Source organism: Papio anubis, unplaced genomic scaffold, assembly GCF_008728515.1.
Source record: "Papio anubis isolate 15944 unplaced genomic scaffold, Panubis1.0 scaffold292, whole genome shotgun sequence".
NCBI lineage: Eukaryota > Metazoa > Chordata > Mammalia > Primates > Cercopithecidae > Papio > Papio anubis.
In genome coordinates this window covers 50,458-67,026 of record NW_022163018.1, presented here as the reverse complement: position 1 = coordinate 67,026, position 16,569 = coordinate 50,458, and the positions used below count along the sequence as shown (strand labels likewise).

Sequence of the window (16,569 nt, the reverse complement as noted above, 5' to 3'; positions counted from 1 at the left end):
AGATGAAAGGATACAAATCAATAGTCTCCACTTCCATTTTAAAAAATTAGAAAAAGAGGCTAGGCGCAGTGGCTCACATCTGTTTAATCCCAGCACTTTGGGAGGTCGAGGCAGGCAGATCACGAGGTCAGGAGTTTGAGACCAGCCTGGCCAACATGGTGAAACCCCCTCTCTACTAAAAATAAAAAACTAGCCAGGCATGGTGGCGGGGGCCTGTAATCCCAGCTACTCAGGAGGCTGAGGCAGAACTGCCTGAACCCGGGAGGCGGAGGTTGCAGTGAGCCAAGTTTGCGCCACTGCACTCCACCCTGGGCGACACAGCAAGACTCTGTCTAGAGGGGAAAAAAAGGAGAAATTAGAAAAAGAACAAATTGAACCCAAAAGTAAGGAGAGGGAAAGAAGAGCAGAAATCAATAAAAAAATAAAAAAACAGTAGAGGAAAATCAATAAAACCAGAATTAGTAAACCTCTAGTGAGACTGATCAGAAAAAGTAAAAAAGACACAAATTATCAATACAAGAATGTGAGGGGGGAATGACCCACAGGAATGTAGGAGGACTATTCAAAGGAAAATAAGGAACTAGTGTAAAAAACCGTATGCCAGTAAATTTGACAACATAAATGAAATGGACAGATTCCTTGACCAGATACAAACACCCAAAACACAATAAAATATAGCCTCTATAAAGAATACTTCTGTATCTATTAAAGAAATAGAATTTGAAGTATAAAATCTTTCCACAAGAAAACCTCAAGCCCAGACGGCTTCACCTGTGAACTCTACCAGACATTCAAAGAGAAAATAATACCAACCCTACAAAAACTTCTCTGAAAGTTGAGCTTCTCCAGAAGAATGATTTGGAAGTTCATTTAATAAAGGCAGCATTAACCTGAAACCAAAACCAAAACAAACGCAAAGCAAAAACCTAAAGATGAAAACAATGTGTAAGAAAACTAAAACAAGACTACAGACTAAACAGACTAGAACTATGTTCCCATGTATACAGACATTCACAAAAATGTAACCAATAATATATAAAAGAGATAATGATACACCATCACCAAGTGGAGTATATCCCAGGAATACAAGGTTGTTTTTACATTTGAAAGACTAAAAAAGAAAAATATAATTTCAATACATCCAGAAAAAAGCATTTGACAAAATTCAACATTCATTCCTGGTAAGATCTCTCAGGAAATTGCAGTCAGTTTTTCTAAAACTTGTGAACTAAAAATGATTTATTTTGAAGGTGTTAAATAAATTTTAAAAAAGAAAACCAGTGAAGAATACACAAGGGACCATATGTAGCCCACAAAGCCAAAGCATTTACTAGTTGGTCTTTTACAGAAAAAGTCTGTAGAAAATCCTAAGGCTTCTAGAGTAAGTGAGTTCAGCAAAGTTGAAGATATAGACTCAATCTGCAAACATAAATTGTATTTCTCCATTATAGCAACAAACAATGGGAAACTGGAATTTAAAGAACATTTATAATATCAAAAATAGGAAATACCAAGAGGTAAGTTTGAAAAAAATGTGTAAAACCTGTATTCTGGAAACCATATATATATATAGTTTGAAGAAATTGAAGAAGGCTTAAATAAACAGATATTCTCTATTCATAATTTTAAAGACACTATTAAGATGTCAATTTTCCCAAAATTGATCTATAGATTCAATGCAATGCCAATCAAAACTCCAACATGTGATTCTAAAACTTACATGGAAATGCAAAAGAACTAGAATAGCCAGTTGTAATAAATGCTCATTGGATCTTTAAAAAAACAAAAGGCATTTATTGGCCATTTATTGGCTTGGTTACTTGCTCAAAGCACCATATACTTTCCACAGCATTTATTACAGTTGCAATCTTAGCTTTGATAGATTATATAAATTCAATAATTATCTAGGTTTTGCTTCATGGATTATCTAAACAGTCAATTTCATTATAAGATAGGTGCACAGCTACAAGGATTACATCTGTTTTTTTTTTTTTTTTTTAATTTTTATATCTTTACCCTCCACTAAAGGTCTGGCAGATACCTAGCAGGCCCTCATAAATATTTCTAAATGAATTAATAAAGAATTAGAAATTACCTATTCCTAAATGAAGTAACATGAACTCTGGTGTCATATTTTAAATGGATTTCAAGACACCATCTAACCCAATGCCCTGTTTTTAGGTAGAATTCCAGTTAAACTATACTTCCATCATTCCTTCCTTCAGTGTGTTTCAGAGCACTCCTACAGCATCTGGTTTAAGTTTACTGACTTTTAATTTCAAAAGCTACTGTTACTTTAAAGCATAATTACTTATTTCCTAACCTCTGTGGAGAAAAAGTTTATCATTTTTTTAAAGTAGATCTTTAACTTTCTGATGATTATGAGGTAATCTTGTTCTATTTTTTGGAAACCTTACTATTTCCCTGTCATATTTTCTTAAATTTATAGACTTGAATAGTTTTAATTGCCTGTTAACTATTATATGTCTATTCAGAATGGGAAGCAAAGTACAAATAATTAAAATGGAAAAAATACACCTGCTCACAAAAGAAAATTTATATACAGATGAGACTCTCCGGAAAAAGTTATTGCATATCCCAAAAATCTCCCTCAAAGATAAAGCCTAGAAATAGGCAAAATAATTGAAAATCAAAAGTTTGAGATACATAGTTTTTCAGAAACGTAAAATAAGTTACATTTAAGAATTCTGACATCAGACTGGGCAAATGGCTCATGCTTGTAATCCTAGCACTTTGGGAGGCCGAGGCGGGTAGATCATTTGAGGTCAGGAGTTCAAGACCAGCCTGGCCAACATGGTGAAACCCCGCCTCTTCCAAAAATGTAAAAATTAGCTGGGCTTGGTGGCGGGTGCCTGTAGTCCCTAGTACTTGGGAGGCTGAGGCAGGAGAATCGCTTCAACCTGGGAGATGGAGGTTGCAGTGAGCAGAGATCACGCCACTGTACTCCAGCCTGGGCGAAAGAGCAAGACTCTGACACACACAAAGAATTCTGACATCAAAAGTCTACTTTCTAGTAAATAGTGGGCTGGGCACAGTCGCTCACACCTGTAATCCCAGCACTTTCTGAGGCCAAGGTGGGAAGCTTACTTGAGCTCAGGAGTTCAAAACCAGCCTGAGCAACAAAGTGAGACCCCCGTCTCTACAAAAAATAAAATAAATTTTAAAAAAATATTTAAAATATGATAAATAGTAATGCAATATATACACAAAATGTTATCCCACTGTGTTTAAATCAATTACCCATAGTGCAGAGCTGAGGTCAGAAGTTTGTATCTTGAACACCTCTAGATTATTTTTAGTACTGATGGTTCTATTCCGAGTTGTTCACATATCAAGTCCTCATTACTTGAATTTTCAAAATGGGGGACTAACCAGGGAAACAGCTTGATCCATGGAGAATGAAGAAAAGACAGTACAACAGTCCACCCAGGAGTAACACAGAGCCAGAGGATGCTCCCCCGCCCAGGGAAGCAGTGAGTGAATGTGTGATGCCGGGAAACCACACTTCTCCCAGGGCTGTTTGTAACCGCGGGTCAGGAGATCTCTTTGTGAACTCACTCCACCAGGGCCTTCAGTCTGACTGACAGAGCTACTTGGAGTCTTGGCAGAGCAGCCACTCAGGTATGCGTGGAGACCCTGGAGCTTAGATACTGGGGCTTTCTGGCAAAAGTAGCTGCAGCTCCTGCAAAGTAGGAGGTTAGACCCACATATATACCCTTAAGAAAGAGAGGCTCAATCTACAGGGCTGAGCGATAGCCTGCAGGCCCCACTTCCACGACACCTCACAAGATAAGACCCACTGGTTTGGAACGCCAGCCAGCCACTGGTTAGCGGCATTGCACCTCCCTAAGAAGGAGCTCCAGGGGTGGAGAGGGAGCTCTTTTTTAAAGGAGGCATGGGGTGGGCTGCCATCTTTGCTGTTTGGGCAACTTAGCCATTCCAGCCCTCCGGCTTTGCAGAGTCCGAGCCAACCAGGGGCAGAAGGGCTCCCCCAGTACAGCACAGCCCCTCTCCCAAAATGTGGCCAGACTGCTTCTTTAAGCAGGTCCCTGATCCCACTCCTCCTCACCAGGCGAATTCCCCCTGGGACGGCACTCTCAGAGGCAGAGGGGCAGGACACCATCTTTGCTATTTGGGCGACTTAGCTGATCCAACCTTTGGGCCTCAGAGTGTCTGAGGTGACCAGGTACTGAAGTGGAACACAGCATAGCTACTCTACCAACATATGGCCAGGCTGCTTTTTTCAACAGGTTCCCAAATCCCCTTCCTCCTCACTGGGTGGGACCTCCCAACTGGGGTCACCAGCGACCTCCTACAGGTCTGGCAACAAGCCCATACCTCCCTGGGATGAAGCTCCCAGAAGGAGGGACAGGCTGTAATCTGCTGCTTCACAGCCTTCACTGGTGATACCTCCAGGTTCTGGAAAATCCGAGGTCACTAGGGACTGGAGCAGGCTCCCAGCATACCATAGGAGCCCTATAGAAAAGTGGTCAGACTGTTATGTGGGTGCCCATTCCCATATCGCCTCACCAGGAGGGTACTCTAGGCCTGAGCCTCTAGCCACCCCCTACCAGAGCTATCAAGCCAGTGGCAACTTGGCAACTCCCTGGACAGAGCCTCCAAGGGCAACTGAAAGCCTCTCTGCCACTGCCTCTGCAGCTGCCCTTGCCACCCTCAAACTAATGAAGAAGCAAAGACCCTAAGTCCTTTATCCATACCTCCAACAAGCTGCAGTCAACCCAAGGAGAGGAGGCCAGTCCCTCTCCCATGGGTCTGACAACACCCCAACCCCCACTGCTCATCACCAGACAGGGAACCCCTGGCTTGGGCCTACCGCACAGACCCACCATCCTGGGCTGATTGTACTAAGCAATTGCTGACCCGCATCTCTCTGGGGTGGAGCTCCCAGTAGTCAAGCAAACAACCTCTGGTCACAACCACTACTAAGATCCCTTCCTCTGCTTCCTCCAAGTTGGGGAAGGAACATAAACACTGAGATAGCCCCAGAACTGCAGTGGGCACCCCAGGAGTGCCAAGTTGTGATCTACAGCCAGCACTCAAGCAAAGAGGAACCCACACTTTCACAGCATTAAGAAGAAACATGGCTACAACTGTGAGGAAACATAGGGGAGCCACACAACCAAGCAAGAGTCTACCAACTGACCAATAAGCCTAAGTGCCAACTACAGGATCACATTCCTCAAAGCTTTAACACCAAAAATACCTGAAACATACCCTTCTGTGAAACCAGGTAGAAGAGGTCAGCTTCAAATAAAGACCCTGAACAAAGCGTCAGCCCAGTGAAAGCATCCAGAAAAGAAATGTACTGACTATATTCAATCTACACTGCAGTTAAAGTTTAGAACACCCACACACACAGATGACAAAGAACTAATGCAGAAACTCCAGTAACTCAAATGGCCAGAGTGTCATATGCCTTCCAAACAACCATACCAGTTCTTCAACAAGAGTTCTTAACCAGGCTGAACTGGCTGGAATGACAGAAATAGAATTCAGAATACGGATGGGAACAAAGATCATCGAGATTCAGGAGGATGCAAAACCCAATCCAAGGAAAATAAGAATCACAATAAAGTGGTACAAGAGCTGAAGGATGAAAGAGCCAGTATAAAAATGAACCGAATGGGTCTGACAGAGCAGAGCTGAATAACACAATTAAAGAATTTCCCAATGCAATCACAAGTATTAACAGCAGAAAAACCAAGCTGAGGAAAGAATCTCAGAACTTGAAGATTGGTTCTCTGAACTCAAACAAAAAGAAAAAAAAAATAAAAAGGAATGAACAAAACCTCCAAGAAGTATGAGATTATATAAAGAGGCCAAATCTATGAATCATTAGCATCACTGAAAGGGAGGGGAGAAAACAAACAACTTGGAAAATGTATTTCAGGATATTGTCCATGAAAACTTACCCTACCTTGCTGGAGAGGCCAACAGTCAAATACAGAGAATTCCTGCAAGATTCTACACAAGAAGATCATCCCCAAGACACATAATTGTCAGATTTTCCAAAGTTGAAATGAAAGAATGTTAAAAACAGCTAGAGAGAAAGGGCAGGTCCTCCTACAAAGGGAATCCCATAAGGCTAACAGCAGACCTCTCAGTGGAAACCCAAAAAGCCAGAAGAGATTTAGGACCTATATTCAATATTCTTTAAAAAAAAAGTCCTCAAGAATTTCATATTAAGCCAAACTAAGCTACCTAAGTGAAGGAGAAATAAGATCCTCTTCAGATAAGCAAATGTTGAGGGAACTTGTTACCACCAGATCTGCCTTACAAGAGCTCTTGAAAGAAGCATTAAACATAGAAAGCAAAGACCACTACCAGCTAAGACAAAAACACATTTAACCACACAGACCAATGTCACTGTAAAGCAATCACACAAACAAGTCAACCTGATAACCAGCTAACAGCAAAACAGCAGATCAAATCCACACACATCAATACTAACCTTGAATATAAACAGCCTAAATGCCCCCACTTAAAAGGCATGGAGTGACAAGCTGTATAAAAAAGCAAGACCCGGCCAGGCACAGTGGCTCAAGCCTGTAATCCCAGCACTTTGGCAGGCCGAGACAGGCAGATCACGAGGTCACAAGATCAAGACCATCCTGGCCACGATGGTGAAACCCCGTCTCTACCTAAAAAAAAAAAAATACAAAAAAAAAAAAAAAACTAGCTGGGTGAGGTGGCGGGTGCCTGTAGTCCCAGCTACTGGGGAGGCTGAGGCAGGAGAATGGCATAAACCCGGGAGGCAGAGCTTGCAGTGAGCTGAGATCTGGCCACTGCACTCCAGCCTGGGCGATAGAGCGAGATTCCATCTCAAAAAAAAAAAAAAAGGCAAGACCCAAATGGTATGCTGTCTTCAAGAGACCCATCTGACATTTAATGACTCTCATAGGCTCAAACAGATAGAGGAAAATCTACCAGGAAAATAGAAAACAGAAAAAAGCAGGGGTTGCAATTCTAATTTCAGACAAAACAAAGATCAAAAAAGACAAAGATCAAAACCAACAAAGATTCAAACCAACAAAGATCAAACCAACAAAGATCAAAAAAGACAAAGAAAGGCATTACATAATGGTAAAGTACTGAACTCAATAAGAAGACCTAATTAGCCTAAATATACATGCACACAACACAGGAGCACCCAGATTCATAAGGCAAGTTCTTAGAAACCTACAAAGAGACATAGACTCTCACACAATAATAGTGGGAGATTTCAGCACTCCATAGTATTAGATCATTGAGGCAGAAAATTAACAAAGATATCTGGAACCTAAACTCAATGCTGGACCAAATGGATATTATAGACCTTTACAGAACTCTCCACCCAAAAACAACAGAATATACATTCTTCTTAGTGCCATATGGCACATACTCTAAAACTGACCACATAATTGGACATAAAACAATCCTCAACAAATGTAAAAGAACCAAAATCATACCAAACACACTCTTGGACCACAGCACAATAAATTGGAGTCAAGACTATGAAAATTGCTCAAAACCATGCAATTACATGGAAATTAAACAGCACACTCCTCAATGACTGTTGGGGTAAATAATGAAATTAAGTCAGAAATCAAAAAGTTGAAAATAACAACAAAGATACAACATACCAGAATCTCTGGAACACGGCTAAGGGAGAGTTAAGAGGGAAATTCATAGCAGCACTAAATGCCCACATCAAAAAGTTAGAAAGATCTCAAATTAACAATGTAACTTCAGAACTGAAAGAATTCAAGAAGCAAGAAGGTATCAACCCCAAGGCTAGCAGAAGATAGAAATAACAAAAATCAGAGCTGAAGTGAAGGAAATCAAGACATGAAAAACCAGTCAAAAGATAAATGAATCCAGGAGTTGTTTTTTTGAAAAAATTAATAAAATAGACCACTAGACTAGTAAAGAAGAGTGAAGATCCAAATAAACACAATTAGAAATGACAAAGGGAGTGTTACTACTGACCCCACAGATATAAAAACAACCATCAGAAACTACTATGAACACCTCTATGCACACAAACTAGAAAACCTAGAAGAGATGGACAAATTCCTGGACATGTACACCATCCCAGGACTGAACGAGGAGGAAACTGAATCCCTACACAGACCAATAATGAGCTCCCAAATTGAATCAGTAATAAAAAGTCTACCAACCAAAAAAAGCCTGGGACCCAGTGGATTCACAGCCAAATTCTACCAGATGTACAAAGAAAAGCTGGTACCATTCTTACAGAAACTATTACAAAAAACTAAGGAGGGACTCCTCCCCACTCATTCTATGGAGCCAGCATCATCTTGATACCAAAACCTGGCAGAGAGACAACCAAAAAAGAAAACTTCAGGCCAATATCCTTGATGAACATTGATGCAAAAATCCTCAACAAAATATTTGCAAACCAAATCCAGGAGCACATCAAAAAGTGTATCTACCATGATCAAGTAGCATTCATTCCTGGGATGCAGGGTTGGTTCAACATACACAAATCAATAAATGCAATTTATCACATAAACAGAACTAAAGACAAAAACCACATGATTACTTCAATAGATGCAGAACAGGCTTTCAGTAAAATTCAACACCCTTCATGTTAAAAACTCTAAATAACATAGATATTGGAGGAACAGACCTCAAAATAATAAGAGCAATCTATGGCAAACCCACAGTAAACATTATACTAAATGGACAAAAGCTGGAAGCATTCCCCTTGAAAACTGTCACATGACAAGGATGCCCTCTCTCAACACTTCTCTTCAACATAGTATTGGAAGTCCTGCCAGAGCAATCAGGCAAGAGAAAGAAATAAAGGGCCTCCAAATAGTAAGTCAAACTATCTCTGTTTGCGGACGGCATAATTCTGTATCTAGAAGACCCCATAGTCTTGTCCCAAAAGCTCCTTTGGCAGATAAACAACTTCAGCAAAGTTGCAGGGTACAATATCAATGTACAAAAATTACTAGCATTCCTACACACCAACAACAGCCAAACCGAGAGCCAAATCAGAAAAGCAATCCCATTCCCACTTGCCATAAAAAGAATACCTAGGAATACAGCTAACCAGAGAGATGCAAGATCTCTACAATGAGAATTACAAAACACTGCTCAAAGAAATCAGAAAAAACACAAAGGGAAAAAACATCCCATGCTCATTGATAGGAAGATTTATTAAAATGCCTATACTGCCCAAAGCTATTTACAGATTCAATGCTATTCCTATCAAACTACCAATGACATTCTTCACAGAATTAGAAAAAACTATTTAAAAATTCACATGGAACCACAAAAGAGCCTGAATAGCCAAGGCAATACTAAGCAAAAAGAACAAAGCTGGAGGCATACTGCCTGACTTCAAACTATACTACAAGTCTACAATAACCAAAAGAGCATGGTACAAAGACAGGTACTGTTACAGAAACAGGCACATAGACCAATGGAACAGAATAGAGGGCCCATAAATAAGGCACACATCTACAACTGTCTGATCTTCAACAAACCTGACAAAAGCAACAGGAAAAGGCTCCCTCTTCAATAAATGGTGCTGGGATAACTGGCTAGCCATTTGCAGAAGATTGAAGCTGGACCTTTTCCTTCCACCTTATACAAAAACCAACACAAGATGAATTAAAGACTTAACTGGAAAACCCAAAACTATAAAAACCCTGGAAGACAACCTAGGCAATACCATCTTGGACATAGGAATGGGCAAAGATTTCATGACAAAGAGAGAAATAGAAACTGCAACAAAAGCAAAAACTGACAAGTGGGATCTACTTAAATTAAAGAGCTTCTGCACAGCAAAATAAATGATTAGCAGAGTAAATAGACAACCTATAGAATGGGAGAAAATTTTTGCAAACTATGCATCTGATAAAGGTCAATATCCAGCTTCTATAAGGAACTTAAACAAATTTACAAGAGAAAACCCCATTAAAAGGTGGGCAAAGGACAAGAACAGACACTTCTCAAAAGAAGTCATACATGTGGCCAACAAGTATGAAAAAAAGCTCAATATCACTGATCAACAGATAAATGCACATCAAAACCACAATTAAATACCACCTCACACCAGTCAGAATGGCTATTACTAAAAAGTCAAAAAGTGAAGTTGCAGAGAAAACGGAACACTTACACACTGCTGGTGGGAGTGTAAATTAGTTCAACCATTGTGCAAAGCAGTATGGTGATTCTCAAAGAGGTAAAAGCAGAACTACCATTGGACCCAGCAATCTCATTACTGGAATTATACCCAGAGGAATATAAATCATTCTACCATGAAGACACATGCACACAAATGTTCACTGCAGCACTAGTCACAATAGCAAGGACATGGAATCAAGTAATGCCCATCAATGACAGATTGGATAAAGAAAATTTGGTACATATACACCATGGAATACTATGTAGTCATAAAAAAGAACGAGATCATGTCTTTTGTGGGAACATGGATGGAGCTGGAGGCAGTTGTCTTTAGCAAACTAATGTAGGAACACAAAACCGAATACTGCTTGTTTTCACTTATAAGTGGGAGCTAAATGATAAGAACTTACAGAACACAAAGAAGGAAACAAAAGACACTGGGGTCTACTTAAAGTGGGGAAGGCAGAAAAAGGGAGAGGAGCAGAAGAGATAACTATTGAGTACTGGGCCTAATACCTAGGTGATTAAATATATGTCAACAAACCCTCATGACACCTGTTTACCTACGCAACCTTCACATGTACCCTCAAACCTAAAAAAAATTAAAACAAAACAAAATGGCTGGCTAGAATATGGAGAGTCATCTGTTTCATGAAACCATTTTCCTTCTATTTTCTTAATATGTGAACTAATACAATATAGAGATCAAATCTACAACAATTAGGAAATCCTGATACCTAGGTGGTTATTCTTCCTTTTATTTTCTTCAAAATCCCTTTAAAATGCACCAAATTGGAAATAACACTCTAATAACAGGCTAATTACTGGTAAGTCTATGAAGATGACTTCCTAACTTGTTAATTTAATAACTTCCATTAATAAATCCCAGTTATGCCATCACTGATGGCCCTTGAATATGAAAATGACCTGACCATATTACAAACTACCTCACAGATGACATCTTAAAACTCTGTAATCACTATGCCACATATTTGCCTCTCAAACATGTTAGAGGACATATCAAGGTCACTTTCAGTCTATTCCTGTTAAGTGTTACTAACTTAATCCAAAATGTATTATCTGTGTATATAATGAAAGTGGTTCCTAATTTCATTATCCAAGTCATGGTTAAATTATTAAATATTGTTCTAATTATTAAGCAGAGTCCAATGGACTATCACTTATTACCCTTTTAGGTCAATACAGAACCAAAAAGTAACCAATATTTATAGAATGTACAAAGGGCTTTCATGAACACTGGTATTTGAACTTTCACTTATTCAACAGATACTTAAGGCACCGCATGCTAATTCTATGCCAAGCATTGGCTAGACACTGGAGTTACAGTGATCCTTACAAGTTCCCAGGTAAATTTTTGTTAAAACTGCGAATTCTCAGGCCTCACTCCAGACCTATTAAATCAGAAATTCTGGGGATGGGCCCCAGCAATCTGATTTAACAAGCCCTCCCACAGATTCTGATACATGCTCAAGTTTGAGAACCACTGCCCTGTAAAATAGAGCCTTACTTTATATATTAGAAAACCGAGGTTCAGAGAATAAAAGACGAGATACGAAAGATACTTTTTTAAAACAGCTTTTTCTAAGAGCTCAGAAAAGTGTCTGACATATAATATAGGCACCTGATAAAACTGGTTGAAGAAATTAATGTTCCAAAGAGTTGTGCCATCACCCAATTATGGCGATAGACAAGCATATCATCCTAATATGTCAGAAATGCGTATACTGCTAATGAATATATTTCTTCTGAAAAGACAAATGTTCAGCATGACATCAAGAATTATAATTTAAGTATTATTTTTGACATGTTCATAAAAGTAGTAGTTACCAAAAGGGATCACTACAAAAGCTTTTCAATTTTCCCATACCTTGTTATTTTGCCTTAATTTACTTAACTCCAGTTTATACTTTTCTGCTTCTTCTAGAGCTCTATTCAAGCGAACCTCTGTGGCACTTTGACTACTTGCAGCCTGTTTTTGCAGTCTTCTTTTATTTTCTAATTCCTGTATAGTAAAAAAGATTATGGAACATTTATAAATGTATCATAGGTTCCCCCTTGATCATTTTGCAGTATCTTCCATATCCATATGCCTTGCTTTCTCTCAAACTTTATACACACACACACACACACGCATGCACGCACACGCGGGGCTAGAGGCTGAACACTAAGTGTTAGAGGTCTCAAGGAATTCTTGCCCCAAATTAGTATTAGAGAAATATATCCTAAAAAATGTACTTGTGAACTGGGCTTTCAAATTACTTTTTGTTTGGAATTTTGTCTCTCTTTATTGACTCAAGACACAGTATACCTGTCCTCTATTTTATAAACAACTCTTTATAACTGTATTTCTTCTTCTGGGAACCTCCCAAAAAGACCAATGTTAAGAGAAACTCTCCACTGTTTTTCTGTATACCTGACAAAGTAAATCATTTAAGAATATATTCATCACAACATTCTGTATAGCCCTATAGGAAAATCCCAATTCTGAGTAGAAACAACAGATCTTATAGATTATTTTCCACATCCTGGGGTGAGTTTAGTCTTATATTTCTGCAAACATCCTAGGATATTCTGTTGCAGAGAGTCAACAGGCCAACACCTGAAGAAACACGAACGTAGAGGATAAACTGTGAACTCCACCATAATCTTTCCCCTGTCAACCAGCTTCATCTCCTGCCAAAGATGTTACGAGCAGTAATTGGATCTCTCCCAAACAGCCATGGTGTTTCCTGCCCCAGTCTTTTGCTTGTGCTCTTCCTCCTGCCCTGATCTCTGCCCACTCATTTTCACGTAACTAGCACCTACTGACTCAGCTAGGTTTGTACTCTAGGGCATTAGCTCCCCCAAGACATATTTCCTTTCTAATCCTCACTATCCACCCAGATTATATTAAGTGCCCTCTTCAAAGCTTGTAAAGCACCTTAAGACACATTTATCATCGTATCTGCTACGTGGTACTGAAACTATCCCTTAACTTTATTTCCCCCACTATAGTTTAAGCTCCTTGAAGAAAAGAACTGTCTTAATTTCTGTATACTCAGCACTTCAGTGGGATATAAAAGACACTAACACACATGTTAATTAAACTGAACTTATTTTGTAATACTAAACTCACTCTTCTTTATATCCCCTACAAAGTAACGCCTAGTCCAGAGCCTTACTCAATAAATTGAGCAGATACTCAATATATTATAGAGTTGAAATGATGCAGTTAAAAATACAGTTGTGTATTTTTTTATAATTTTTTTCTGGCTATATCACTATATTTTATTTAAAAACTAGTCTCCCTGGCTCTGAGTAATTAAGGGGAAAAACAAAACAAAACACATGCTGCTCTTTATGTAGGTTTCTAAACAAATCAAACTGTGTATGGATACCATCTGCTATCACAGCCTTCATCACAGCTTTGTGGGTGGTAGCAACAGGAAGAGCTAGCCTGATTTATCTCACTGTTCACATAGAAAAGGCAAAGATTCTCATTAGCTACAAAGTCCACATTTCTTGCTGCCTCATTTCAGTCTTCCTTCTTAAGAATATAGAACTGAATCTTTCCTCTTGCCTGCTGATGACTCTGTAACCTATTTCACAGAAAAATGAAAACCATCCTGTACCATATGATGTCCCCTATCCCTGAACCAATACTGCCCTCTTCTTGGGAGGTGTGGGGAAAAAATGGTACCCAGAAGAATAGTAAAGTAGGAAACAAAGTTTTTCTATATGAGTAATCCACTAAACAAATTTCTAGTGTTATAAAAATTTAAGCAGTTACATGTCACTAGACAAAAATTTCATGACAAATCTGAAATCCTGAGTTGCACATTAGTTTAAAAAAAAAAAAACTAAGAAAATCAAATTTAACATTAAAATTAAAATACTGTTAGCTTCAGGAGGAAATGATGTACCACTCTCTCATGATTATTAAAGCATTCATAAAAGGCACTGGGGGAGAGTAAGAAAAGAGAGGGGCATGCATCAGCCACAGCAGAAGACAAATGTAATAAATGCTCTGGGAATAACACAAAGCACCACAGAAATTCAGATAAGAAATAATCAGATGAGGATAAATCATCAGATAAGGTTTCAGAAATAAGGGGCTAAGGTAGAAAAGAATGGACTTGGAGTCAGAAAACCTGACAGCTGTGGTAGACTTATTTCCATATCTGAAATTGTGAGTAATATTATCTATACCTAATAGGTTTCATTCATTTATTCAACACATTTATTAAGCACTTACTACATGCAGGATACTATTCTATATCATGGGCACACAAATTAACCAAATTTCCTCCTCTCATGACGTTTGCATTCTAGAGGAAGAGACAGAAGATGAACACATATTTACACATACATATATGCAATATCTGGTAGTGGTAAGGGCTATGAAGAAAAAAAAGGGTAAAGGGACAGAACAATGAAGGGAGGGTATAACTATTTAAAATAAAGTAGTCAGGGAAGTCTTCCAAATGAAGTGAGGTAATGATTTAAGTTAAAATCTTGGGGAGGCCAGGCACGGTGACTCACGCCTGTAGTCCTAGTACTCTGGGAGGCCAATGTGGGAGGATGAACCCAGGAGTTCGAGACCAGCCTAGGCATCATAGGGAGACCTTGTCTCTACAAAAAAATTTAAAAATTAGCTGGGCATTGTGGCGTATGTATGTGGTCCTAGCTGCTTAGAAGACTGAGGCAGAAGGATTGCTTGAGCTGGGGAGGTGAAGGCTGTAGTAAGCCATGATTGCACCACTCCAGCCTGAGCAACAGAGTGAGATCCTCTCTCTAAAAAAAAATACAATAATCAAATAAGGATCTCGGGGAAAGAATTCCAGATAATAAGAACAATAAAGACAAAGATCCTGTAGTAGGAATCCACTTGATACATTAAAAAATCACCTAGAAGGTCAGTGTGGTTTCAGCTGAGTGACAGGCACAGCGTTAGGTTTTGAGGTAAGAGAAGTGGGCAGGGCAAGCCTAGGTGAACCTTGTAAGCTTTACTTATAAATTTGGATTTTATTCTGAGTGACACGGGAAGCCTTTGGAGGATTTTAAGTGTGTATGCATATGTGTATGTGTGTGATGATCTGAGTTAATTTTTTTTTTTTTTTTTTCGAGATGGAGTCTCACTCTGTCACTCAGGCTGGAGTGCAGTGGTACAATCTCTGCTCTCTGCAAGCTCCGCTTCCCGGGTTCATGCCATTCTCCTGCCTCAGCCTCCCAAGCAGCTGGGACTACAGGCACCCGCCACCATGCCGGCTAATTTTTTGTACTTTTAGTAGAGACGGGGTTTCACCAGGTTAGCCAGGATGGTCTCAATCTCCTGGCCTTGTGATCCGCCCACCTCGGCCTCCCTAAGTGCTGAGATTACAGGCGTAAGCCACCGCACCCAACTCTGACTTAAATTTTATAGGGATTGCTCTGGCCACTGTGGTATTGCCAATCTAGGAGGTTATTATAATAGTTTAAATAAAAGACAGTGGCTTGGGCTTGGGTAGAAGTAATTAATGTTTTGAGAAGTGGTTTATTCCATGGATTTTGAAGACAGAATTGACAGGATTTGTTGGTGAGCTGGATCTGGATATAGGAAAAGAGATAGATCAAGATGACTCTTCAATTTTAGACTGAACAACTGGGTGATGCCTTTTACTAAGAGAGGGAGAAGGAAGAGAAGCAGGTTTGCTAAGGGCAGGGAAGCAAGAGCTTCCTTTAGGACATGTGAACTTTAACACACAATAGAGATATCAAGTGGGCAGAAAGGAAGCGGTAAGGGCAAGAAACGGAAATGTGAGTATGAATAACATATATATATATAGATGGTATATAAAGTCATGGAACTGAATGAGATCATCTAAGGATTAGATATAAAGAGACTTGAGCACTCTACTATGTAAGGCCAGGAAAATGAGGGAGAATCATGACTATGGTGCTCTAGAAGCCAAATGAATAGTGTTTCAAGGAAGAAGTAATCAACTATTTCAAATATTGCTGAGATATAAATTCATGTCAAGAATAACTGACCAAGTACAATGGACCACAACTGCAATGTGGATTATTGGTGACCTTTTTAAGAGTAGTTTCAATGGCAGGGTAGAGATGGAAGCCTAAGCAAAGTATTTTCAGGAGAAAATGGCACATGAGGTATAGAGACATTGAGTATAAACAATAATTTTGGGAAGCTTCACTATAAAGGGGAGCAATGATATAGGACTGGAGGTAGATGTAAGATCTAAAGAAGTTTTAAAATAAATAAATATATGAATGATTCTATGAAATGTTTGTACACTAATGAGTATAATCTGATAAGAGTAAATTTGATTTTGCAAGAGAAAGGACAATTGCCAGTGCGAAGTCCTTGAGGAGAAGAGAGTATATGGT

At 39.2% G+C, this 16,569-nt stretch overlaps 1 protein-coding gene across 4 annotated transcripts in view; it reads right to left on the bottom strand.

The window, feature by feature from the left end:
• Positions 1-16,569, bottom strand: part of LOC101017846 (testis-expressed protein 9) — a 67,349-nt gene that overhangs the window by 8,176 nt on the left and 42,604 nt on the right. For all 4 annotated transcript variants that reach the window (XM_009210238.3, XM_031661903.1, XM_031661904.1 and 1 more), the window contains one exon: positions 12,071-12,205. In XM_009210238.3, the coding sequence (XP_009208502.1) occupies positions 12,071-12,205 (135 nt within the window). The remainder of the gene's footprint in view (positions 1-12,070; positions 12,206-16,569) is intronic.